The sequence below is a fragment of the Ambystoma mexicanum genome, chromosome 1p (assembly GCF_040938575.1).
Source record: "Ambystoma mexicanum isolate Mex_15411 chromosome 1p, UKY_AmexF1_1, whole genome shotgun sequence".
Lineage (NCBI taxonomy): Eukaryota > Metazoa > Chordata > Amphibia > Caudata > Ambystomatidae > Ambystoma > Ambystoma mexicanum.
Genome location: NC_090921.1, coordinates 284,915,667 through 284,943,570, shown reverse-complemented (window position 1 = coordinate 284,943,570; position 27,904 = coordinate 284,915,667). Strand labels below are relative to the sequence as shown.

General features: G+C 48.9%; 1 protein-coding gene across 2 annotated transcripts in view; it reads left to right on the top strand.

Moving 5' to 3' along the window:
- Positions 1 to 27,904, top strand: part of PWWP3A (PWWP domain containing 3A, DNA repair factor) — a 653,378-nt gene that overhangs the window by 419,209 nt on the left and 206,265 nt on the right. For both annotated transcript variants that reach the window (XM_069646781.1, XM_069646772.1), the window contains exon 9: positions 7,029 to 7,089. In XM_069646781.1, coding sequence (XP_069502882.1) covers positions 7,029 to 7,089 — 61 coding nt within the window. The remainder of the gene's footprint in view (positions 1 to 7,028; positions 7,090 to 27,904) is intronic.

Here is a 27,904-nt window from a genome sequence, read left to right as displayed (position 1 = left end):
GTGCATGGCGGAAGGCCATGCACCCAAGAACAAAGTTGTAAGCATGAGATTATTTAGCTACTGCACACCCATACATTGCAATATCTATGGACATACAGGTAAGAGTCTATACTCTCGCCACATCCACTGCTGCATACACACGTATAGACACACCCGTACTTTTGTACATTACTCGGGTGGTTGTGGGGAGGCCCTGCATTCTGCACCCAACAAAAAAGGTATAACTTCTTAACTTATCAGCCAACGTGGGTTTTACATACTACGTGGTTGTGGGCAAGACATAGACTTTTCGATGTATGGCTGCAGGCTGTATGCCTTACACCCAAGTGTGTACACTCTACCCACAACCACTGCAGCATAATATATTCATATATGACACCCATACAATTGACTATGTATGTGGTAGGTGTGGGAGGCTGTAGACTTTTGGGTGCATGGCTGTAGGCTGTTGGCCGTAGGCCATACTTCCAAAGCTTTAGGCCCTGCGCACAACCACTGCAGCATGTCACAGCAATGGGTACACCTGTACAATTCACTATCGCTCATATGGTTGTGGGGAATGTGTAGTCTTGGCTGCATGGCCAAAGGCCATGAACCCAAGACCAAAGTTGTGAACACTGGAGCTATAAGCCACTTCATACCCACACATTGAAATATGTATGGCTATACACCTAAGACATTAAGCCCTGGCCACAACCACTGCAGCATATCACAGCTATAGATCCATCTGTAGTATTGACCATCAGTCAGGTGGCTGTGGGGGAGGGCCTGCAGTCATGGGTGCATGGCCAAAGGCTATGCACCCAACAGCACATTCATACGTAGTGTTGTTAAAAGCACAATGGGTATGCTACAGTGTGGTAGTTGTGGCCTAGATGTAGAGTCTTTGGTGCACGGCCGAAGGGCATGCAGCCAAGAACAAATTTATAAGCTCTGCGGATGTAACCCACTATGGATTTTATATGCTGCATACACATACATTGAGAAATATATGGATTTACAGGCAAGTCTGTAAACTGTGTCCACATCTACTGCAGCATATCACAGGTAAAGTTACAATCGTACTATGAAACATTACTCGGGTGGTTGTGGGGAGGGAGTATCGTTTTGGGAGCATGGCCTAGGGCCCTGCTCCCTAAACCAACTTTATACGTACTGAAATGATATGCCACAATGGTTGCGATGTGCTTTGGTGGTTCTGGGCAGCACCCAGAGGCTTGGGTGCATGGCCAAAGGGCATGCACCCAACACTGAAGTCACAAGCAGTGAGGTTATAAGTGAACATGAGTGTGGTGTGGTGCGGTTGGTATGTGCACGTTGTAGTGTCTTGGCTGCATGGCTGCAGAGCATGCACCGAAAAGTACACTTAGAAGTAGTGAAAATAGAAGCAGCATGGCTTTAATATGAAGTGATGGTTCTGGGTAGGACCTATAGTCTTGCTTGATTGGCTGTAGGTTGTAGGTTGTTCACCAAAGATGCTAGGCCTGCCTGCAGGCTCTGTACCATGTTATTGCCATAGAATAGCTGTGTAGATTTACATATGTAAGAAATGACTGTTATACTTACTGTTTCATTGTTCAGAATCCATACATGTGTTACATGATTGCAGTACTTGTCGAAAGTAGCCTTTTTTAATTTCTGTTATAAAAGAAACAGCATGTTAGTATTTGCATTTTATAAAGATTTTTTACAAAGTATAATGGACAGTTCATTTTTTGTTTTACCCTCATATTTAGTTCACAAACCAGTGTACTGTGCATTGTGCTCAGTTTCTGTGTTTGTTTTTCTAATCCTTGGGTCTGGGGGAAAATAATCCTTGTCGGATTAAAAAAAAAACTTAATTTGCTATGCTACAAACTATTTGTTTGTTTTCTTTGAGTGTTTCCTTGTTCTTTCTGTTTAATGTTATGTTTGTTGCCTTGTTGCCAATTTTTAACAGCTAGATACCTGTTGGCGTATTCTAACTGTGCATTTATTGTTATGGTTCTGCGGTATTCATTTATCTGTGTCCTTGTTATACAGTGTTGGGCAGTTAGATACCTGATGGTGTATTCTGTTTGTACTTTTTCACTTCGTTTTTTGGTAATGTAGAAGTACTCATTAGCTATTAAACTTTGGCTTCAAGAAGATTAAATACGCATTTGTAAGATTAGCTGGTAATCTCTGCTGTAGAGTAATGGTGGTATCATTACATTCCACCCATCCACATTTCGTTTTAATGTATAGAGTGTAGTGACCTGCATTGGTTGTGGCTCCTGCATGGTAGATTATAGCTACTGTTGTAAAGGTTTTCTTTCCAAGTAACACTTGACCGTGTGTGAATCCAGTCAGCTTGCAGTTGTTTTTGGTACCATCTGCTTTATAACGTAGCAACATAAGTATTATGTACTTACTATGTGTTTGTATTACTAAGGTGGACCGATTGTATGAATTACACATAGTACATAATCTGCCATGGTTTGTATTCTGTACAAGATAATGGAATGGAATCACAATTAGGTATGGATACATTCACAAATCGCTCATTTGGGATTTGTTCCTGTACCACATTGCTACAGGTCGTGCATGTATGTTTCCACATGTATGAAATCTGGAAGATTTCAATTATAGGTATGCTTTTGTTTTCCAGTACTTGTAGTAAGTACATTAGAAATTCTTGTGGATCATCTTGTGAGTTTATAGTGAATTTCACTATTCCAGCATAGTAGTCCAATTCTTGTTTTATTCCGTGAACACTGTACGTGTTGTCAGGATTGTTTGTTGCGTTTCTATGAAGGACTAACATTTGTAAACACAATTGGTCTGTACTGTGTAAGTAAATGTTGTTAACAATTGGTGGCAATTGCAATAGAATATTTATTGCTACATTTGCATAGCAACTTGCACCACTTTCATTTGCAAATTTGAATGGACCAGCTAGTTCTGTATCTGAGTGCTTTTTTCAGAGTTTGTCTTCATTCTTTTAAGAAGTACCTGGTTTACTTTCCCTAATAGGTTCTTCTTTCCTTCTGGTACTTGAGGAACCTTTGCAGAGTACTGCGTCACAATACACACACAATATTGTGACCCTCGAAAGGTAAGGGTCAACAGCATTGCGAATGGCTAGTGAGGCAGCTGGAGGGATGCGCTCCCCGACAGGAGTGTCTCTTGTGATGAGAGGATCGGACACGGAGGATGCTGTGGAGGAACTCAATCTACTACGTTCTTTGCATGGCACCACCTTGTGAATGTCCGCACTATGGAACGAAGTTAGGTGGCGCTTCATGGTTGTGGTAACAAAGCTGTACGCACCAGTTCTCCCATGACTGAGCACCAACTGGCAGCGATTACACTTGACAAAGTTCGCACGTGCTTTCGGTACGTTCCCTAAAACGGAAAACAACCGCCACACCCACGACTCTCGTCGAGTGTTAGTGCGGAGTTCCTCCACCTCATTCTCTTCCTCTTTTTCCTTGATCTCGACATCCTCACCCGTATATCCCTCTGCAGGCCTTTGGGGAGGTGGTGGCGATGGAGGGTTTGGGGGTGGTGCTGAGGCTAGTGCAGCAACAGCAGCCATGGATGCCATAAGGATTAGTTACCTAATGGTCGCTACAGTAGTAAAGGAAGCACACCTCTAACTGCTATAGCCAGAAGCACAATGAAGATGAGCTCGGGGGTGTGGCCATTTATAGGGGTCCAAGGATGCGGATTGTGACCATATTGCTAGCTGAAAAGCGCTGCAAAAATTGCAAACAACACATTCACAGGGAGAGCTATTGTATGGGAAATGTCAAATGGTGATTTTATACTGAAAAATAATTTCACAGGTATGTGTAAGTTATTTTGCACTGTTGCGGAAGCAGACAAAGTGGGCAAATTAGTCCACACGGTCAGCGTGGGTGCGGTCACATGATGACGTCCTGAACACATACGCGAGGGAAAAGCATACCTTCACGACAGCCAATGCAGACTAACAAACGTGCGCATGCACTCCAGTGTTCTACGGACAGTGTTCGGGTCCTGCAACTAATTAAAAGTGCTACACAAGTGAGATGGACAGTTATTGACGGGCGGCATGTTCGCAGTACTTATGGGTGTACTGCGCCTGTGCGTACCTCATCTGATGATTACAGGGACAGGTCCAGTGTCCTTAGGACACCTCCATTTTGTTTGACAATGAACATTCCAGCCACCGCACCTGTTCTACAGACGGTTCCATCTTGCTACGGACGATACGGACAGATATAGTGTCCTTAGGACACTTCCAATTTAGTTCATTTATATACATCCCGCCCACCTAGTATGTTCTAGGAACATGTTTGATATTGTTTGTGAGCCGTACGGAGAGCAATAATGTTCTTAGCACGCCCCATTCTCTTCATTTAGGCAGAACTTGCACAGATGGTGCATTCTAAGATCAGTCCCATCTTGTTTGGCATTGGTAGGGGTAGATGTATTGCCGTTAGAACATCCACATTAAATTGCTTACGGCTAGCTCGAACAGGCGCGCTGTTCACAAACATTTTAAATCTTTTTTTAAAAAAAAAATGTTTCTCAACCCCTTACTCTACAACAAATATATAAACACTTTCTAAAAAGCTACACGCACTTTAATCAAGAAACACAGGGGGGATGCAGACACTGACACGAATATAGGGGAATTAGGGTTCGACACAGGCTGATTGTGAGGAGATGATTTGTGTGGGGAAGAAGGGATGGTGTTAGTGGTAGCAGTGCACAATGGTGCGGCCAGTTATGGTTGCTTAGCCTACCATAAATGGCGAATTTCAGGGGGGTTTTCGGTTTTACTTTGAACCATAATAGCACGTTTGAAGTGAAGAGCGCAGGTTTTCGGTTGGGCAATTTAACAATAACGTCCCCTTAACCAAGTTTTTTTTAGTGAATATATATCTATATATATATTTCTGAGGCTTGTGGAATCTGCTTAGATCACATGCTGTGCATAGGCCGACATCTAGTGGAAGCTGCGGAGTATTATTATCCTTCGAGCGTGGGGCCTCGCTGGCTTTAATTGCGGGCTCCGACTCCTGGAGCGCGGCCTGGGGGTGGAAGTCGTCTTCGTCTTCCGACGATCGAACTTCTGTTAGCCTAGGGAGCGAGGCACTCTTGGCAAGAGTGGATGATTGCCTGGAGTCATGCGGCGATCTTGATCGAGAGCGCCCAGAGGACACCGAATCGGACCGTTCTGTCTGTGCCTCTTTCCGAGAACTTGACGTGTGTTTAGTATGTGTAGTATGTGAAGCGCTTGTGTCGCCGGGGGTCTTCCCCATAGCCGCCCTGCCGGACGACCTTCCGGGATCGGGGACCTGCGCTCGGCTGTCTTTCGACGCCGTAATGCCCTCGCCGTCCGAAAGTACGGCGTCACTGCCATCGCTGAAGGCGCCCTCCGCTGCCATGGCCGCCTGCCTGGTGTGGTGGGCCCAACGCTTCGTCGAACGTTCCTTAAGTGTCTTAGGTTTAAACCTACTACACGCTCTGCAGTTCGCTTCGGGGTGGTCCCTCGGCAAGCAGAGATTGCACGTGGCGTGCCTGTCGACCCAAGGGTATTTGCGATTGCACTTGGGGCAGAATTGAAAAGGGGTACCCTCCATACGCACCTTGAGGCAGCGGGCTGTTAAGTGTAGGAAATGTATAAGGTGTACCTATATACAAAGAGTGTAGAGTATGTACCACCCCCCACTCTCCCTACTTGCAGGGCCGAGGCCAGCGGCCTACCAGGCCCGGGCCGAGGCCAGCAGCCTTCCGAGGCCCAAATCCGTCGTGCAGCAGCCGACTGTCAATTTCTTCTCCAGCCGGCGTCGAGTTGTCGAAGTTCGACGTTGGGGTGGAGAAGGATGTCAATAGATAATTATTTTAAATTTTTAGCAAAAGTATGGCTAAGGCCAGGGGACTCCGCAAAATGCTTCCGACCAGTATAGCGGAAAAAAACAATCTGAGGATCCTAGACGCGTGAGGGATCTTGGGTACAGTGGACGTCACACTAGGGATAGTATGACTGGCACGCCCTGTGTGGACGCCCATTTTCGAGTTTCGAAAAACAAACTGTAATACTCTGCAGCTTCCACTAGATGTCGGCCTATGCACAGCATGTGAATCTAAGCAGATACAAGCATCAGAAATACGATTACGGTGAGTAATGTATCCCTTATTATTACAATATTTATAATATAATAAATATTGTAGTAATATTTACCTGCTTTTATCTGCAAAGTTAGTAATATAAAGGCCTAATGAATAATAGCATTTTTATACTTCACTGTCTAACTGGTTTTGCTCTGTTTGGACTCGTTGTAGGCCTAGACCACTTGACACCCTTAAGCCTTGGCGCTCTGCTACCGTACCTTGATTCGGTTTGGCTACCCTCTGTATTTTCCTGTTCAATATAATAGGGTTGCCGGCCAAAATCTTCCCACCAGGGCTGATTTTAACAGCTATGCTTCGAGAAGCTCCCATCCATGCCAATTATTAATACAAGTGCTGTAAAGGTGCCCAAGTACATACCTTTTCAGCACTTGTATTAAAATTCACTTCCATTGAACGTTCACATCGGCACCTTTGCTGCAAGCTCAATGATCCTCCCATACTTGCTTCACAGCACCATTGTGGATGTAGTGAGCATCCATGCCACATGCGCAATGTTGTTGCCTTAGAGTAATTCCTAATCATGTCACGCGTATGCTTAATCCACGCATCTGCTGCACTCGCAGTGAAACGCAAAGCCATGCAGCATATATATCCATTGCTGCAGTCAGTGAAATGGCCATTAATAAAAGGGTTTAAAAAAATGGTCTGCCGTATTGCTTGCACCACTACTTGCTGATGGAAATATATGAATAAAGTGTGTTATAAAGCAGAAATGGGCATACATGCAGCATGCTTATGAAAGCCATTGCTGCAGTTTCCATTAGCATGCTGAAGAGCGCAATCATTGCAGTCAAATAAGTGCTTCCATCAGTACTGATAATATTACTATGAATGTTTGGCGGCTCTAATATAACCATCTCCTCCCTTTCATCCTTGTACAGGGTGTCGGTGGCCCTCAGAGCACTGAAGCATTTTGACTGTGAGGAGAAGCAGGTTTTGACGGTGAGTACACAGCTCTGGGGTTAAGAGGCAATGTATTTTTTTTAGTCTTGTGTTAACGCACACAGTTTTTCACATTTTTATACATGAATTGGATGTCGTCATTGTTTGAAAAAATGTCTAAACTCTGGCCTGCTGGACAGGTGTTTAGGAGACCACCCTTGTTAGGCAGAATTTTCATTTTGAGGGGATTGGGTCCTCCGACGTATTCTATATCTATGACAGGTAATCACCACAGCTGTGCTGCTTCGGAAAACTTTCTGCGTCGATGACGTCGATACGCTGTCCTCGAGGGCCTCCGTCTAGCCGACGACACATGACGCCCATAGCCTCAGTTCCGTTTTTTTCCCCGAATGTGTTTGCTTCGGAGATCTCGGCACGCCTTGGTTCTTCTGAATTGTTCTATCGGTTCTTCGAACCAGTTTGTTTGTGAAGATTTCCATGATGTCTTCGTCTTCTTCTACCCTGCGGCAGGGTTTCAAGAAGTGTCGGGGCCGCGGTTCCAGGATGTCGCTAAAAGACACGCACAACGCCTGCCTCTGGTGCCTCGGTGAGGACCACGCCACGGACGATTGCGATGATTGCCAGGCTTTAACTTCGAAGGACTTGCGGGAGCGTAAGAAGAAGCTTTGTCAGTAAGGTGTACAAGCCCCGGAAGTCAAAATCCACTGGGCTTTCGACTGCCGATTTGAGGGGCGACTCTCTGCATCGTCGGCGTAAGTCCAGGGGGTTTCGGTCCCGGAGCGGGTCCCACCATTCTTCTGCCTCTTCGAGGCACTCACGGAAGCGCCGTCATCGGTCGCCGTCCTCGTCCGAGGACTCTGCCCGTGGGCGGGTTGCTGTCCCACCAAGCATTCCACTCCTGCGGTATGGGATTCATTCCGTAAGGAGATGATGGCAATTTTTCAGTCGCAGGGCTCCGTTCCCTGCCAGCGTCTTTAGACGGCGCGGACGGAACGTGCTAGAGACACTGTTCGCACGCCTTCGGGCTCAAGCGGTCGTCGCGATAACCGGGAACCTTCGAGGTCCCGGTCGGACAAGGTGGATCGCTCTAGCCATGCCCGCTCCAGGTCCCGGTCCTCGACGCCATCATGACCGTCGGAGCCTGTGAGGTCTTCGATGAAGACGTCAACGCCTTCGGCACCAAGATCATCGAAGGACTCTCTCGAGGCTCTGTCTCCAAGGAAGCCATCGGCGCCGAGGCTGTCAAAGGACATGCTCGGGGCTCCGCCCTTGAGGCCTGTGTCGGAGCCATCGGCGCCACGCTCGACGTCGATGCCGATTCGGTCGACGCCCTCGACTCATTTCGAGGAGGATTTTTCGGAGGTGCCCCGGAGACCGGCGGAAACTCAGAGAAAGGCCCTGCAGAAGTCAGTAGGGCCTGTATTCAAGTCTTTTTCTGTGACCTCATCCAGAGATTTATTCCAGCCTCTGGATTACATCTCTGAGGTGAATGAAGGGTCTGATGAAGTTATGGTTCCTGAAGAGGTTCCTGACAAACTCATGTCTGGTCACAGCCAGCTAGAAGACCTGCATCAGTCCTTGCACGACGCCAGTGGTCTGGAGACCTCTCCGGAGGTTGAGTTCGGTAGGCCTGAGCCTGGTACGCACACCGAGTCCTCGTACTGGTGCTTTATGTCGAGGGTGACGGAATACTTGGGGTGGTCTGTGCCACCAGTGGATTTTCTGCAGGATGACCTGGCGGATATCCCTGACCAAGCTCCCCCAACTGACCTGGTACTGCCATTTCATATGGCCTTGCAACGAAAGGTTGCAGCGGCTTGAACTGCTCCGGAGAGTCTCCCGGTAGTGAGCAATTCTTTGCCGAAGAAATACTGTCCAGCCAGTTGCGACCCCAGCTACTTGAATACGCACCCCACTCCGGAGAGTTTGGTGGTACAGGCCGCTACGTCCCCGGCAAAACAGGCATTGTACCCTACCATCCCTCCTGATAGGGACGACAAACGTTTTGATGGCTGGGCGAAGAAAGTGTTTTCTTCAGGGGGTATGGCTTTACAGGCAGCCAACTCTGTGTGTGCCTTAGCACGTTTCACTCATACTCTGTGGAATTGTCTCTTTGGCGGCTGAACACATTCCCGAAGGGGAGGAACGGGATGGCAAGGATGCCATGTGTGAATCTGTTCAGTCGGGTCTGGACATGGCAGATTGCGTCAGCCGGTCCATGACGGCGAGCACCGTAAAGCGCAGATTTGGGTGGTTGCAGAAGTCGGGGTTTGCTCCTGATGTACAAGTCCGGCTTCTCAACATGCCCTTTGATGGTGAACATGTTTTTGGAAGCAAGGCTGATGAGAGCCTTGAGTGGTTGCAGACCTCCAAAGCTGCAGCGAAGTCGTTGAGTGCTGCAGTTCGCCAACCTCCGCCTTTTCGTCCTAGGGGACAGCAATGGAGTGGAGTTTCCTTTCGATATTGCTCATCCTTTGGTAGATCGAGAGGAGCTGCAAGTCAAAGGGGCCCCCGTAGGAGTACCAGAGGTGGAAAACAAGGTACTCGAGGTGTCAAGGCCGCTCGGGCAGTTTCCTCTTTACCCTCGGGCAATGCTGCAGCCGTTTCAGCTCAGTCATGAGGCCATGTCCCATGGTTCGCCGGTTGGGGGAAGGCTGGCACAGCATCTTGTAGAATGGCATGCCATTACTTCAGATGTGTGGGTTCTGGAGATCATAGCCCACGGCTACTGTCTTCCTTTCCAGCAGAGGCCTCACGACAATCCACCAGGGAATCTCTTTGAGGAGTCCGGATCCGCTCCTTGCGCAGGAAATAAAATCGCTGCTGGAGAAAGGTGCCATAGAACTGGTGCCTGTAGCAGAGAGGAACAAGGGATGGTATTCCCCTTATTTTTCGATTTCTAAGAAAGACGGAGGATTGAGACCCATCATGGACTTGCGTGGTTTGAACAAGCTCCTCAGGATGGACAAGTTCAAGATGGTTACTCTCTCTCAAGTGCTCCAGGCCCTTCAACTTCAGGACTGGTTGGTGTCTGTCGACCTCAAGGACGCTTACTTTCATGTGCCGATCCATCCCAAGCACAATAAGTACCTGAGGTTCGCGGTTGGCGACTCGCACTTTCAGTTTCGGGTCCTGCCATTCTGATTGACCTCTGCCCCGAGGGTTTTCACCAAGCTCATGGTGGTGGTGGCAGCGTATCTCAGGAAAGGGGGGATTCACGTCTACCCTTACCTGTATGATTGGTTGATCAGGGGGCGCTCTCCCGAGCAAGTCCTGGATCATCTGTCAGTCACCTGCCACAAGCTGGGCTTCTCCCTCAAATTGAAGTCCCACTTGACGCCAACTCAGCGGCTCCAATACATCGGAGCAGTGCTCGACACGTCCCTGGGGCAGTGTTTCCCTCCCCAGGTGAGGGCTCATCACATTCAGCAGATGGTGCAGACGTTTCAACATGCCTAGAGTCTCCCGGCGTTCGAGTTCTTGAGGTTGCTCGGCCTCATGGCATCCTGCATTCTTCTGGTGCCAGAGGCCAGGTTGCGGATGAGATCTCTGCAATGGGCTCTCAAGATGCAGTGGTCACAGTCCTCTGGCAGGATGTCGGTGTAACGCTCACCTGATTCCCGTAGAGGCGCCGGTCTTGACTGGGCGTATACCGTATCTTCAAAGGTGATGTGTAACACACGGCTGGCTCTTTGGGCTGGACCTCTGTGCACTGTATGTCTGGCTCGAAGGGTAAGATGTCTTAGGCAAGTGAACGCCGTGCTCTCCATCTGCCTCGAGGCAGGGTGCTGTAACCAGTTTCTTCACTGGATAAGGGGAGCAGGCCTCTTGACTTCAGAGGACTGCTGTCCGTCGTTTACTGCACGAACGGTAAGTTTCGAGTAATTCTAATGTCTTTAAAGTCTTTAGTAATGATGTCTCTTGTTTTGCAGGGTTCCGGCGATGGCGGATGGCGGCTGAGGTGAGTTGAAGATGGAGCCCGTGTGATGAATAGAAGCGCCTGGAAGCACGTAAGTAAGCGCTTGTTGCCTGCTTCACGATGCGCTCTAACTGTCTTTTTATTTTGCAGGTACAAGTTCGGGGCGGCTGCAGGGTGCCGGAATACCCACTGGGTTAGATGTGGAAAGGAGTAATGGCAAGTGAGTATTAAAGTTCCCCAATGTCTTTAAACGCACCTTGTTTAGTCTTTCAGATGCGGGATGCAGCGCCGAAGGCCTCCGGAGCGTGCGAAGAGTTGGTAAGCTTTTGTCTTTCAGATGCCGGAATGCAGTGTGAAGACCTCCGGAGCGCACAAAGAGTAGGTAAGCCTTTGTCTTTCAGATGCCGGAATGCAGCGCGAGGCGTTGGTGACAGCCGATGGACCAGGTAAGTGAAGAGCTGTCACTGAAGACCGTAATGCTAACCTGTTCTTTCTTGTCTTTATAGGTGTTGCTGAAGACTGGATTCAGAATGGTAAGTCTTTTTCCTTAGGCCCAGGATCAGATGCAGAAGACACGATGAGCGTTCTGCTGCTGAGGATGCAGAATAACGCAAAGCAAGATTCATCCATCGGGTGTGGTTTAAATAGCCTCCTGTAGTGCTTAGGTGTCTCCTTCCACAGCCACGCCTAGGTAAGAAAAGAGTTCCTGCTTTCCAGAAGAGTTCCAGTGTTCTGAATCTAGGGAGTGGCTCCTGCCCCACCCAAAAGGAAAAGTAGTTCCAAACAGAAGAGGATCAGAGACTCAACTGGCAGGCAAGTAAGCAGCATGGTCTGCTGCAGGTAAGTCCACCCAAGCATTATGAGCCCGGCGCTTCCAGCGCTGGGACTGGGCATATTTATGAGCCTGGTGCCACTGGCGCCAGGACTGGGTCCAAAAGGTCCCAATTGGGACTGGTTGGCACTCGGAACCTGGGTTATGTATCTGCTTCCAAGGGGGTTGGGAAAACCCTGACCTTTTGGAAGCAGAGATCATGACAGTCGGACCCCGTTCAGGTGCTGCCCTTGGTCGCCCAGGATCTTCTGTGGTGGGCCGTCGAAGGCAATCTGATATGGGGGGGGGCTCCATTCTGGCTACCCTAGCCGGAGGAGACGATCGTGACGGACGCATTCCTCACTGTATGGGGAGCTCATGCCAACGCGTTGACAGTCGTTGGTCTCCGTCGGAGTCCAGACTCCATTTCAATCTGTCGGAGCTGAGGGCCGTCAGGCTTGCACTGAAGTCTTTTCTGCCGACTGCGCGAGGAAAGAATGTCCTGATTCTGACAGACAACACAGTGGCCATGCACTACCTCAACAAAAAGGGGTGGGGGGGGCAGGGTCACTTCCTCTGTGCAGGGAGGCGATGCAGCTCTGGTTCTGGGCCATCCAGCAGGAAATTTCGATCTCGGCAGTTCATCTGGCCGGAGACGAAAACGAGACGGCGGACGCTCTGAGCAGGCAGAGCGCGATCTCTCACGAGTGGGAGCTGGCTCAGGAGATTTTCCTGGAGATCTTCGCCCTTTGGGGGACCCCGCAAGTGGATCTCTTCGCCTCCAGTGTCAACCGGAAGTGCGAAAGGTTCTGCTCGTGGGAATTTCCTCCAAGAAGGAGCCTTAGGGGACGCGTTTGTGGTGGAGTGGTCCTTCCCACTGCTGTACGTGTTTCTTCCAGTCCCTGTGATCCCGCAAGTGCTGCAGAGGTTTGGTTCCCCGATGATCCTCATTGCTCCGGCATGGGCCTGGAGAGCATGGTACCCGGACCCTCTCGACTTGTCCATCTGCCCTCCACGCCGTCTTCCCTACCGAGACGATCTGCTCTTGCGCGGGGGGTGAGGGTCAGGTTCTCCATCCAGAGGTCAGATCCCTCAACCTTCATGCTTGGCTTCTGAAAGGTTGAGGTATAAGGATTGGGACCTCCCTGAAGACGTGATGGAGGTGTTCCTTTCGGCCAGACGGCCTGCAACAAAGTCCCTGTACCGTTGGAGAAAGTTCTGTGACTGGTGCAGGGTTAAGAATGTGGATCCTTTTAATTGTGACATTCCTGTGGTTCTGTCTTTTTTGCTTTTGTTAGCCCACAAGGGCCTGCAAGTGGGTACCATTAAAGGTTACCTGGCGGCGCTGTCCATATTTAAGCGCTCGTCTGAGGATTGTTCTTATTTCAAAATTCCTTTAATTTCTCAGTTTCTGAAAGGGCTCACTAATGTGTTTTCCACCGTCACCTTTCCAGGTGCCCGGTTGGGATTTGAACCTTGTTCTAAAATTCCTAATGGATGCTCCATTTGAGCATTTACATTCTTGTCCTTTGAAACTGTTAACCCTTAAAACTGTTTTTTTAGTTGCGGTTACTTCCATTCGCTGAGTGAGTGAGTTGCAGTTAAGCCCCCTTCACAGTGTTTCATAAGGACAGGGTTGTCCTTAGGGTTCGTCCTTCCTTTCTTCCGAAAGTGGTGTCGGAATTTCATTTAAGCCAGAAGGTCATTCTTCCGGCATTTTATCCTCTTCCGCATCCTGGTAAGGAAGAGGAGAGGCTCCATAGGTTGGATCCTAGGAGAGCTTTGTTTCTACATTTCACGCATGTCCCGGGTCAGAGTGGACGATCAGCTCTTTATAGGTTACGCTGGAAGGCGGTTGGGACAAGCTGTTACCAAGCAGACTTTGTCTAGATGGATTATCTTGGCAATTTCTGAACGTTACCGCTTGGTGGGTAAGGACCCTCCGACAGGCTTACGTGCCCATTCTACTAGGGGTATGGCCGCCTCTACTGCCCTGCAGAGGGGTGTTCCTATTCGTAACATCTGAGAAGTAGCCACATGGGCTTCGGTCCATACTTTTGTAAGACACTACTCCCTAGATTCTATCCATGGGCAGGATCTGGCCTTTGGCAAGGCGGTCCTTTACTTTGCAATTTAATTGGGCATTCTAAATTTCTATTTTCTAAATTCTTGTCCCTCCTCCATACGTTGGTACTGCTTTGGGAGTCTGTCATAGATATGGAATACGTCGGAGGACCCAATCCCCTCGAAGAACAAGTTACTTTCTTACCTGGTAACCTTCTTTTGATGGGATGGTCCGACGATATATTCCATATCGCTCCCTCCCTACCTGCCCCGCTACAGAATTTCTTCTGCGATTGCAGTTTACGTTTCCGCAAGGCTTTCTGTGGTAATACTGGCAGAAGATTGGTGCCACACGTTCTGGGAAAAAAACTACAACTAAGGCTACGGACGTTGTGCGTCCTACTTATAACATCCGGTGACGTCGGCTCGACCGAGGCCCTCGAGGACTGCTTATCTACGTCATCGACGCAGGACACAGACGCTGAAAATTTTCCAAAGCAGCACGGCTGTGGTGATTACCTGTCATAGATATGGAATACGTCGTCGGACCATCCCATCGAAAGTACGTAACGAGGTAAGAAAGTAACTTGTTCTTCGATTGGATTGTCCTCCAACGTATTCCTCTTCTTTGATGTATTCCATCCAGCTTCAGCTGCTTCTGAAAATCGAGTCTATGGTCCCTCGAAGGCATCCGTCGAGGGTGATGTCATCCGGTGTATAAGTAGCACGCTCGGCGCCCGTTGGCCTCGGTTCCGTTTTTCCGCAGTGTACGTTGCTTCGGAGATTCGACGCGCTTCAAGTTCTGTGAAGATAGAATAAATAACAAAATATGTCTTCGTCATCGACGCCGACCACGACCCCAAAATCGGGTTTCAAAAAATGCAAATCGTGCGGCTCAAAAATGTCAATTATCGATCCGCACCGAGAGTGCTTATGGTGCCTTGGAGAAGGCCACGACATGGAGGCCTGTATGAAGTGTCAAGCGATGACGGGGAAAGCCTTGCAAGAGAGGAGGGGAAAACTGCAGGTAGGTCGTAAATCCGACTGAAAAGCTTCTAGCGTCGAGTCGAATTCCTGTGAGGAGAAATCTCCTCGACGCGAAAGGCATCGGTCTAGGTCCCGTAGCGATTCCCATCGCTTGTCGTCTTCGACCAAAAAATCGAAGAAACGACGCCACAGATCCCCCTCCACTTCGTCTTCGGACGAATCCCCAAAAAGGTTGAAATGTCCCACAAAACATTCATCATCCGAGGAATGGGAAGCATTTAGAGTAAAAATGGTGGAGGTATTCGAGAAAGCGAAGCCTCATTCCGCGCCTTCCTCGGAAGCCGGCCGGGAGCGTTATCGCTCCGACACTCGCGCGCCCTCAGGCCCGGTTGATCGAAGGAGGAAGAATAGAAAACCTTCTAGGACGTAGAGTGAAAAAGATTGCTCGAGTCGACCACTCGAGGTCACCGACGCCGTCCGAGACTGAACATACTTTGAAGGGCAAGTCTTCGAAGACTGCCTCGACGCCCTCGAAGCCAATGATGTCGAAGTCGGGTACTACTTCGACGCTATCGACGCCTTTGTCAACGTCGACACCGAAACTACCAGCTCGACAAGATCAGCTAGGAAGAGAGAAAGAAAAGGCTACAACACCTGGGTTGCATTCAGGACCCATTAGCACTCCTCCTCTACCTCCTCCAGAGAAGGTTTTCAAGCCTCTGCCTAGGAAGTAGTTTTTCAAATCCTTGACCTCAATTTTTGAGGAACAAGAAAGATCTGATGAGGAAAATGTACCTTTTGGGCTTGAATTTGGTACTCCAAATATTCCTGAATGCCTGATTTCAGAGGAAAGCAGGATGAAGGATTTGGTTGAATCATTACACAATGCATGTGGTATTGATATGTCCCCAGAAAATGAATTTGGTAGACCAGAGCCAGGTGAACATGCCAATCCATCATACCGTCAGTTAATGACTAAGGTAGTAGATTATTTGGACTGGGCCAGGCCTACAGCCCAATTTGTCCAAGATGATCTTACAGACATACTGGACCATGGTCCTACTGAAGACCCAATCCTACCTTTCCATGTGGCCTTACAAAATAGGGTGGCCAAAAATTGGGAGATGCGGGATTCTATTCCTCCAGTGAATAAATCCCTTACTTCAAAATACCGCCCTGCCAGAAGCGCCCCCCGCAATCTGTCTAAACATCCCACTTCCGAAGGTTTGGTCGTACAGGCAGCCACAGCTTCTAACAAACTTGCGTACCCGTCTATCCCTCCAGACAGGGACGATAAGCGTGTGGATGGCTGGGCACGGAAGGTATTTTTAGCGGGGAGCATGGCATTAAAATCAGCCAACTCCACCTGTGCCTTGGCAAAGTTTTCGTACACTCTTTGGGAGTGCATTGCAATGGCGGCAGAGGACATACCAGAAGGGGAAGAAAGGGAAGGATTCCCAGCCATTGTTAGAGATGGAATGGAAGCTATGCAGGAATCCCTTGAATCTGGTTTGGACACTGTTGATAGTGTGAGCAGGTCCATGGCCACTAGCACAGTAATGCGTGGATTTGCATGGTTACGGAAGTTGGGTTTTGCACCAGACGTACAGAACCGTCTTCTGAAAATGTCCTTTGACGGGTCTCACCTTTTTGGCAGCAAGGCTGACGAGAGCCTTGAGAGGTTGCAGACTTCAAAGGCAGCTGCCAAGTTGTTGGGAGCTGCTATCAGGCAACCTCAGCCCTTTCGTGCGACAAATCGATCTTGGAGGGGACGATCCTATCGTTAATAATCCTCATATGGAAGAACGAGAGGAATGGCCAGTCAAAGGGGCCAAAGAAAGGCCACTCGCGGTGGACGAGCAAAACGTGCAAAGCCAGCTCCAGCTACAGCTCTTTGCCGTCAGCGGCTGCAGCAACTGCCTCAAAACCACTTTGAGGACTTGCATCACAAAACACCTGTAGGAGGCAGGCTGTCACAGCATCTGCAAGAATGGCGAGCCATTACTTCAGATGTTTGGGCTCTAGAAATAATAGCCCAATGTTACTGCCTTCCTTTTCTAACGCAACCTCAAAGCAATCCACCAGGGAGACACCCTTTTGAAGTTTTAACCCTGCTGGATAAAGGTGCTATAGAACCGGTACCTGCAGCGGAGAGGAACATGGGATGGTACTCCCCATATTTTTTGATCCCCAAAAAGGATGGAGGATTGAGACCCATCCTGGACTTAAGAAACTTGAACAAGTTCCTCAGGAAGGATAAGTTGGATGGTCACTCTTTCTCAGATCCTTCAGGCCCTTCAACTTCAGGACTGGTTGGTGTCATTAGACCTCCAGGAAGCTTATTTTCATGTGCCGATTCATCTCAAGCACAGACAATACCTGAGGTTCGTGGTTGGCGACTCACATTATCATTTTCGAGTCCTTCCATTCGGATTGACCTCCGCCCCGAGGGTCTTCACCAAATTGAGGGTAGTAGTGGCAGCACACCTCAGGAGGGGGGGGATTCATGTCTACCCCTATCTGGATGATTGGTTGATCAGAGCACGATCTGCCGAACAGGCACTGGATCACCTGAAAGTCACCTGCCATTTCCTCCACAGTCTGGGCTTCTCCCTCAATTTTAAGAAGTCACAAATGACACCTTCTCAACAGCTCCAATATATCAGAGCTGTGTTAGACACATCCCTGTGAAAGAGCTCGCCTCCCAGATGAAGACATTCTTCAGATGCTTTCCAAATTCCAAAACGCCGAAAATCTTCAGGCTTACGACTTCTTAAGGTTGCTCGGCCTCATGGCATCCTGCATCTTTCTGGTGCCAGAGGCACGCCTGAGAATAAGATCCCTTCAATGGGCTCTAAAGACTCAATGTTCTCAGTTCTCAGGTCGAATGACGGATCTTCTCCAGATTCCGAACAAGGTTCGTCAGGATCTTCTATGGTGGACTTGTTGAGAGAATATTCTGAAAGGAGAACCCTTTTAGCAACCATGGCCGGAGATTACAGTAGTGACGGACGCCTCCCTCAAGGGGTGGGGAGCTCATGCCAACGATCTGACAATCGGCGGTCGTTGGTCTCCATCAGAATCCAAACTACACATCAACCTTCTGGAGCTGAGAGCAATCAGACTAGCGCTGAAGGCTTTGCTGCCATCTGTCAGAGGGAAGAATGTCCTGATATGACGGACAACACAGTGGCCATGCATTATCTAAACAAAAGAGGTGGAGTAGGGTCACTACCTCTGTGCAGAGAGGCAATGCAACTCTGGTATTGGGCAATTCAAGAAGGAATCTCTTTAACGGCAGTTCACCTAGCCGGAGAAGAGAATATGACGGCAGATGCTCTGAGCAGGCAGAGCAGTGTCCCACAAATAGGAACTGGCTCAGGAAGTCATTCTAGAGATCTTCGCCCTTTGGGGAACCCCTCAGGTAGACCTATTTGCGACCGGTATCAACCGAAAGTGCGAAAGGTATTGCTCAAGGGAATTTCCCCTGAGAGGAGCACTGGGGGACGCGTTTGTGGTGGAGTGGAATTTCCCACTATTGAATGCGTTCCCTCTGATTCCCGTCATTCCTCAGGTCATCAGGAGACTGAGACGGTTCGGGAGCCGCATGATCCTAATTGCCCCGGATTGGGCCAGGAGAACGTGGTACCAGACCTTCTAGACATGTCCATCTGTCCTCCAGTACGTCTTCCTCAGAGAGAGAACCTTCTTTCTCAAATGGGGGGGTCAGGTTCTCCATCCAGAGGTCAAAATGCTCAACCTTCATGCTTGGTATCTGAAAGGCTGAGATACAGGGATTGGAACCTTCCAGATGACGTTATGGAGGTGTTGCTTTCGGCAAGAAGGCCAGCAACAAAGTCTCTATACCGTTGCCGTTGGAAAAAGTATTGCAACTGGTGCAGAGAAAAGAATGTCGATCCTTTTCTATGTTCTATTCCAGAAGTACTATCTTTTCTTCTGACCCTAGCGCATAGAGGTCTGAATGTTGGAACCATTAAAGGTTATCTTGCGGCGCTTTCCATCCTCGAGCGCTCGTCGGAAGAATGCTCCTACTTCAAAATTACTTTGATTCTTAAAGGGATTCACTAATGTGCTTCCTCCTCACCCATTTCAATTACCGATTTGGGATCTCAATTTGGTCCTGAAATTCTTAATGTGTGTTCCTTTTGAGCCTTTGCACACGTGTCCATTAAGATTACTAAAATGGAAAACTGCTTTCCTAGTTGCTTTTAACATCTGCAAGAAGAGTGAGCGAATTGCAGGCACTGTCTTCTGGGCCACCCTATACTGTGTTCCATAAGGATAGAGTTGTGTTGAAAGTTAAACCCTCATTTTTTACAAAAAGTGGTATATGAGTTTCACTTAAATCAAAAAATTGTATTACATGCATTCTATCCTCCAGCCCATCCTAGTAAGCAGGAGGAAAGATTACACAGGTTGGATCCAAAAAGAGCTTTAAGCTTTTATATCTCTAGGCTTTCTAGGCTTAGATTAGACAACCAACTATTTATTGGCTACACAGGAAAAAGATTGGGTCAATCAGTAACAAAACAGACAATATCACGCTGGATTGTGCTTTGCATTTCGGAATGCTACAGACTGGCGGGAAAAGACCCACCAGAAGGTTTAAGGGCTCATTCCACCAGGGGCATTGGTTCGTCTACAGCCCTGCAAAGAGGTGTTCCTATAAGATCCATTTGTGAAGCAGCGACTTGGTCATCGCTGCATACTTTTTCAAAATTCTACAACCTAGATGCGCTTCCCAATCTAAGTAGTTACATTTTGGTAGAGCAGTCCTATGCTCAGCCATCTCAAGACTTCAAAAAAAAATCTAATCCCTCCTCCATAAGAATTATCCTTACTGCTTTGGGAGTCTATCAAAGATGAGGAATACGTTGGAGGACACAATCCACTCGAAGAACAAGTTACCTACCAACTGGTAACGTTCTTTCGATTGGATGTTCCTCCAACATATCCTCATCGCCCTCCCAACCTACCCCTCTGTAGATTTTTCCCAGGCTGTTGCCACTCCATCTCTCGCAAGGCAAAATACCTGTCTACCGGCACAGTGGAAAATCGATAATGAAAGGGGGAAACATAGAACTGAGGCCATCAGGCGCCAAGCGTGCTACTTATACACCCGATGACGTCACCCTCGACGGAGGCCTTCGAGGGACCATCGACTCGACGACATCAACGCACAGCGCCCTCTGCCAAAAATATTTTCCGAAGCAGCTGAAGCTCGATGGAATACATCAAAGATGATGAATACATTGGAGGAACATCCAATCGAAAGAACGTCACCAGTTGGTAAGTAACTTGTTCTTCTGTGCCAATTCCCTTTACCCATGGAGACCCCCAGCTCTTTTGCTCGACTCTGAGCTTTTTAAATTTTACTCATCAATGGGTTTAACCTTTTTTTGCACTCACTGTTTTTCTGACTATGATTTTCTATGTTCCTTACTGTTTTATGGAGTCTAGTAAACTCCATAGGCACCTACCTGCCTTTGCATTGTGAAACCTTTTGTACAGTGCCACTGAGGAGTCCCCTGGGACTTCTCATAATGTTTAACTACATCTTCTTGGGTGCACTAATGTTCCCAAGAATAGTAAGATAACCCCTGTTTTATGGATCAGTTGGGCGCTGGTAGGATATGATGGTCCAGTGGTTGCTGTTGTGCGAATTAATCAAATATATGGTCAAGTCTTTGTCATTAATTTGGTTGTTTATTTTTGGTTAGTTAGCACCCAAGAAAACATCATTGTAGAAATGAATGACAATTTTTGACATGGTAAATCGCTACACAGCCGACGCGCGTTTCAAAATAAGTCTTTTTCAAGGCCAATTGTTAGGGGGTGAGCTTCGAGGTGCTGTAGGCTGGTCCTCCCAGATAAGGGCGCCAGGGGGGCTGGATAGCCGTTCCTTGGCCGGTTCCGGCGAGTTCGTTCCATGCGAGCGTTCTCAGGAAAGCCAAATAAGCAACCAAATTAATGGCAAAGACTTGACTGGACGATATATTTGATTAATTCGCACAACAGCGACCACTGGACCATCATATCCTACCAGCGCCCAACTGATCCATAGTTTGTCATCCCCACAAATCTTCTAAATAAATGGGAACCCCGGAGTTGGTTCCCCGTCAAACCAGGATCCAGGCAGCTGGTCTGATTCAGAAACAAGAAAAGAGGAGGTGCGCAGGAGAAAGGGAGTCCCGCCACTAATAACTCCACCAATGCTAAAACTATAACCCCTGTCTTATTTAACTTTATTTTATGGGTCCAGCACACACCACCCTATGTGAAGTGCAGAGGGGTTATCCAGTAATTCCTTTAGCTCATTTCTCATGTAATATTTTGTTACACTAACCTACTTGAATAGCTGGTGGCAGTGGTTTCTTTTTTACTACCTAGTGACATGGATCTGCAGGCTGATACCTCTGCTGCAGTGATGCACACAAGGGTGAACATTTTCCCAAAATGGCCCTTTCTTCTTTTTTCGCCATTTCTTGTTAGTTAGTTTCTTCTAGGCTTTACTCTGTGGTTTGCATCAGGTGTGAGCCCTTTGTGTAGTGTTTGCCTTTGGCGGCTTCGGCCCTGAAGCCCGCCCAGGCTCCAGTGTGTCTGGAAATGCAGGAAGTGAGGGAGGGACCATAACTTCCCTGACCTTTGTCTCTAGGTATGCCTGAGTGAAACCAGTTCCTATGGCCGACTGTCTGTCCTGAAACGCTGTGTGATTGACAGCCTAGGGCTGTGAATAAATTCAAACTTGCATAAAAAGCAAGGTTTTTGGGAAAAAGAGTAGAGTCAACCACTGGAGGACAGAATCCGAATCTGCCAGTAGCACCCTCCTGGACCATGAAGCGCAAGGTGAGACCCTGCAGCTGTGCTGACCCAGTTTTCGAATCGACAGGGAAAGACCCATAAAGGACGACTTCCTCCCTTAGGCTGGTGGGACCAACTAGCCTCGAGACAAACTGTATTTTGGCACAACCCCCTCCTTGCTTTGACTTTCCAAGGCTGCAGAAGCCCAATACCCGGGGTACCTCGACCACTTGTGAGTGCATTGTCTTCCAAAGTCCGAATCCAGACAGATCTTCATAGGCATCCAGAGGACGCTGCAGAAGCGAGAAATCTGCTTCCAGAGTCCCCTCGGGAGAGTCCAGGACCGAGTGATCAAGGAAATCATAACCAGAGCTTTTCGTTCTTCATTGGCACCTTGAAAAAGGCACCAAAACTACAAAGAGCTGCTGAATCGACGGACATCCATTGGTGCCGAGTCTCGCTCTCGACTGCTGCCGCAGGAGCCCGCCAGAAGTTCTCCCTTCTGTCACCATGACCAGGAACAAGGGTCTACTGCATTGCATCGTGAAGGCAACCAGCTGGAACACCTACTTCATTTTCAAGATACTGTAGGGTTTGGGGTATTTTATCTTTTTGCCATTTGGGGTGCTTCCTACCTTTTGGGAGTGTGATTTTATCCAACAACAAGGTGACCTCCACTTACCTGCATTGGTGTTACAGCTTGTGCTTTCTAAAGGTGACTCCTCTTGAGTTGCTGTGATTTCTATTTTGAGCACTGACTATTTTTCTAAGGAGAAGAGCATCCGAACTTTGACTTTGTCCATTGACTTTGGCTGTCCTGGGTCCCTTAAGGCCTCCTTCTGCCCTATTGGCTCTGGCAGTGCTTGTTGCCTTAGAGGTTTTAAATGTTGAACACTTTAATGTTGGGATAATAGACCACCTGCATCCCTTTGGGAGAATCAAACTGTTCTTATAACCTATCAGTCTGTTCTAATCTAACCCTAGCCGTTCCTTCGTGAAAAACTCAATATTGCAGTATTGCCTGCTTTATTGTTCACTTTTTGAATTGAATCCTAACTTGGGATTAATGTTACAGCTAATTACTGATTTTTAAAGAATACTTTATGTATTTCTTTGTGTATAATTAATTTATTATAACTAAGTGTGTAAATGTTTACTTGGATACCTGTATTTACTTATTTCATTGCACAGCTCTAGAGCTCACATTTACCCCTCTTAAGATAAGCCTGGCTTCTCAGTCACACTACCAACTTGTGTAGTACAGACACTAGTTGGACTGCACTTATTCTTACCACACCCTTGTTTGATAACAGGGATTACTTCTGGGAGCTTAGCCACACCAATAAATGTAACGTGGAGAGTGGCCAAGGTTTAGTCTCAGGAGAGGCGAGGAGTGTCAACGGTCCATAATGAGTTCACACAGTGAAACACCAAGAATTATACTTGGGCAGTTAGTTATAAAAAGATACTATTATAGGCCGAGGGTAACACATGAAAAACGAATAAATGCAGGTAAAGTATCACGCACCAACTACTATGGAACATATATCCAGTCACATTTCTCAGTGCACATAAATCAATTACTTCACCAATACCTGCAAAGGAATAAGGTAAGTCATTTAGTTAGCACGAACACTCTTCAGAAATTACAATCCTCACTTTAAGTTCAGCCCTAAGATGAATTGGGGCCTCGTGCCCAATGTTCAACATGTGCGTAAAAGCACACAGGAATGCGTAAAGTTCACAAAGTGCCGATACTTTTCATAGACTGGCAAAAGTTAGGATAAGTGCTCTGAAGATGTGAGGATGGATTCAAAAGTCAGGTGGGTATCTATTATTGCTAATTAAACTGTTCCCAGCTTTCAGATGGCTTTTGATAGCAAGAACTACCCCAGACAAAGTGTTACAAAACGTAGCCCCAAAGTTGGAAAACGCATTGGATGAAATAGTGTCACCGATAAGTATCCTCACAACTCACTTCCCTTACTTTGGTTTTTGTCCAGACTTGCCAGGTCCGGAGGTGGTCACCAGAAGGTTTTACGCCTTCCTTTCGGTTCCCAGATGCCCAGACACTGCATGGACTGGTCTGGTTGGTCACATGAGCTGCTGCACTAGGTTCTGGAGGAAGAATGTGGAAGAAACCACGGTAGCACGTCACCGGGCACTGGAATTGACGCGGGGAAATAGTGTTTGGCAGCCATCACCGTTGCATGGTGACGCAAAAGGATTCAGCTATCGTGTTCTAATGAGCCTTCTCTCTCGGGACCCAAGGGTGCTGGGACGATGAAATTTGGAAGAAGGGCGTCTTGTTGGATAAGCTCACGATTCCCAAAGCACCAGGTTGAAACGCTGGACCGCAGCGCTCCTATCTCAGTAGCCCAAACTCAAGCTGGACAGCCCACTGGATGGCCCAGGGACACTTTCGTACATGCTCACTTGCAGGGTTACCAGGAGGCGTCAAGAATAGTTGGTCCTACCACTCCAAAGGGTTGAAGCACCAATGAAGGTCTTCGAAGATCAGTCACCAAGCAGGGCCTCCCATGCACGGCAGCAGTGTTCCGTTGCTAGGCCTCATCAAGGTCATTTCAGGATCGTCCTTCATCTGCTCGGCTTCTCTAGATACTTGGCTCCTTTTTCAGATCTGCTGTAACGCTGTAGGGCTCCTCTTCTTGTCCAAAGTTAGGTGAGTGATCACCCTCAGCCCTCCAATGGCAAGATCTGCGCCACACATTGTTAGGGAGCTTTACAAAAATCCATCAACAGGTAAGACTCACACTTGGGAAACACAGCTCCAACACTTAGTGTAGGCCTGACCCACAAGAGTATGTTGGTAGCAATGGCTGAGCAGCCAGGCGTATCTTAGGAGGGAGAACAGGGCTGTAGGTGGTACAAAGAACTTGGAGTATACACATAGGCCCAAATAAAACACTGACACACTAAGAATTATTTAGAAATAATGGTTTATTTTATATATACACTAAGGTAAAAAGTAAGTACTATAACATTCAAGCAGTAACTAGAAATACCAATGCATTATTCGCAGTAAATAAACCACTGTGTAATACTTTTCAGAATGGCAATATGAAATTCGAAGGTATGTAAAATATTTTTGAGGGGATTGGGTCCTCCGACGTATTCCATATCTTTGACAGTAATCACCACAGTTCTGCTGCTTCAGAAAACGTTCTGCGTCCTGCGTCGATGTGCCGTCCCCAAGGACCTCCTCCGACGGCTGACGTCACCCGATGTGATAAGTAGGACGCACGACGCCCGTAGCCTCAGTTCCGTTTTTTCCGCGAATGTGTTCGCTTTGTGAATCTCAGTACGCCTCGACTCTTTGGAGTTCTGTTATATTCTATCTCGGTTCTTTGAACCTGTTCGGTTTTTGTGAAAAGCCTGTTCGTGACAATGTCTACCTCGTCTTCAACCCCGAGTCCGCGCTTCAAGAAATGCGGGGACTGTGGGTCCAAGATGTCGGTAACAGACTCGCACGACGCCTGCCTCTGGTGCCTCGGGGAGGCCCACGACACGGACGACTGTGTCGACTGCCAGTCGCTCACGGCCAAGGCCTTGCCGGAGCGCAAGAAGAAGTTGTTAGTAGGTAGGGTGTCTAAGCCCAGGAAGTCGAGGTCTGCAGGGCTTTCGAAGGATGATTCGAGAGGCGACTTTCTGCGTCATCATCTGAGGTCCAGTGGGTCTCCTTCCAGGAGTCGGTCTCGCCACTCCTCTGCCTCTTTGAGGCATTCCCGGAAGCGCCGGCATCGGTCGCCTTCCCCGTCCTCTTCCGAGGACTCCGCCCGTCGGCGGGTTGTTTATCCCACCATGCAAGCGACACCGGAGGAATGGGCTTCCTTCGGGCAGAAGATGTTGGCGATTCTTGAATCGCAGGGCACCGGTCCGTCGGCGCCTCCGAGTGGGGTCAGTCGTGATCGGTCGAGAGACGCCGCTCGCATGCCTTCGGGCTCGAGTGGTCGGCACGGTTCGCGGGAGAGGTCCCGCTCGGACAAGGGTAACCGTTCTCGCCATGCCCGTTCCAGGTCCTGGTCCTCGACACGCTCGAGACTGCGTGATCCTGTGCCATCTTCGAGGAAGACGTCGATGCTTGTGGCGCCATGGTCATCGACGACCTCTCTCGAGGGGGTTTTGAGGGGGTTGTCGGCGCCTAGGTCGTCGAAGGACATGCTCGGAGCCCTGGCTTCGAGGCCTGTGTTGACGCTGCGGCTGACGCTGATTCGCTCGACGCCGATTCTCTCAGCGCCCTTGACGCCTTTCATGGCGGTGGTGTCACAGGAGCCCTGTGGCACGGGAGTAGCCCCTAGAAAGGCTCTGGCTAAGGTCAGGCATAGGTTTGGTCCCCAGGTGTCTTCCTCTCACCGCCTGGAGTACATTTCAGAGGGTGATGAGGGCTCTGATGAGGTTCTGGTTCCGGTGCCTGATGAGCTTCTCTCGGGCCATAACCAATTTGATGACCTGAGGCAGTCACTGCATGATACCAGTGGACTGGACACCTCTCCGGAGGTGGAGTTTTGTAGGCCGGAGCCTAGCACTCATGCCGATTCTTCGTACCAGCACCTTATGTCTCGGGTCACCGAGTACTTGGGATGATCGGCTCCCCCAGGGGAGTTTGTTCAGGATGATCTCACGGACATCCTTGATCTTGGTCCCCCCACTGACCCGGTACTGCCGTTTCATATGGCTCTGCAGAGAAGGGTGGCGGCTTGGACTGCTCCGGAGAGTCTCCCGGTAGTGGGCAAGTCTTTGTCGCGAAAATACCGTCCAGCCAGTAGCAACCCCTGCTACTTGTCCAGTCACCCCACTCCGGAGAGTTTGGTGGTGCAGGCGGCTATGGCCCCAGCAAAGCAGGCGTTGTATCCTACCATCCCGCTGGATAGGGACGACAAACGTTTTGATGGCTGGGCGAAGAAAGTGTTTTCTTTAGGGGGTATGGTGCTTCAGGCGGCCAACTCTGTGCCTTGTCTCGTTTCACACACACTCTGTGGAACTGTGTTGCATTAGCGGCTGAACATATTCCCGAAGGGGACGAACGGGATGGTTTCCTTGCTATGGTTCAGGATGGCAAGGATGCCATGTGTGAGGCCGTTCAGTCGGGTTTGGACATGGCAGATTGTGTCAGCCAGTCCATGGTGGTGAGCACCGTAATACGCAGGTTTGCGTGGTTGTGGAAGTCGGGGTTCGCTCCTGATGTGCAGTCCCGGCTCCTCAACATGCCCTTTGACGGTGAACATCTTTTTGGCAGCAAGGCTGACGAGAGCCTTGAGAGGTTGCAGACCTCCAAAGCTGCAGCGAAGTCGTTGGGCGCTGCAGTTCGACAACTTCAGCCTTTTCGTCCTAGGAGACAACAATGGAGGGGAGGTTCCTTTCGCTATAACTCGTCCTTCAGTAAAGCGAGAGGAGCTGTCAGTCAAAGAGGCCACTGTAAGAGTGCCAGAGATGGAAAACAGGGTACTCGAGGTGCCAAGGCCGCTGGGGCAGTTGCCTCTTTGCCCTCAGGCAATGCCCTGCCGCTACCACTCATGAGGCCAGGTCCCATGGTTCGCCGGTTGGGGGAAGGCTGGCGCAGCATCTTGTAGAGTGGCGTGCCATTACTTCAGATGTGTGGGTTCTGGAGATCATAACCCACGGCTACTGTCTTCCCTTTCGGCAGAGACCTCACGACAATCCACCTGGGAACCTCTCTTTGAAGAGTCTGGATCCGCTCCTTGCACAGGAAATTCAAGCCCTGCTGGAGAAAGGCGCCATAGAACTGGTGCCTGTAGCGGAGAGAAACAAGGGATGGTATTCCCCTTATTGTTTGATTTCGGAGAAAGACGGGGGATTGAGACCCATCATGGACTTGCACGGTTTGAACAAGCTCCTCAGCAAGGACAAGTTCAAGATGGTTACTCTCTCTCAAGTCCTCCAGCCCCTTCAACTTCAGGACTGGTTGGTGTCTCTCGACCTCAAGGACGCTTACTTCCATGTGCCGATCCATCCCAAGCACAAGAAGTACCTGAGGTTCGCGGTTGGCGACTCGCACTTTCAGTTTCGGGTCCTGCCGTTCGGAATGACCTCCGCCCCGAGGGTTTTCACCAAGCTCATGGTGGTGGTGGCAGCGCATCTCAGGAAAGGGGGGATTCACGTCTACACCTACCTGGACGATTGGTTGATCAGGGGGAGCTCTCCCGAGCAAGTCCTGGATCATCTGTCCGTCACCTGCCACTCCCTTCACAAGCTGTGCTTCTCCCTCAATT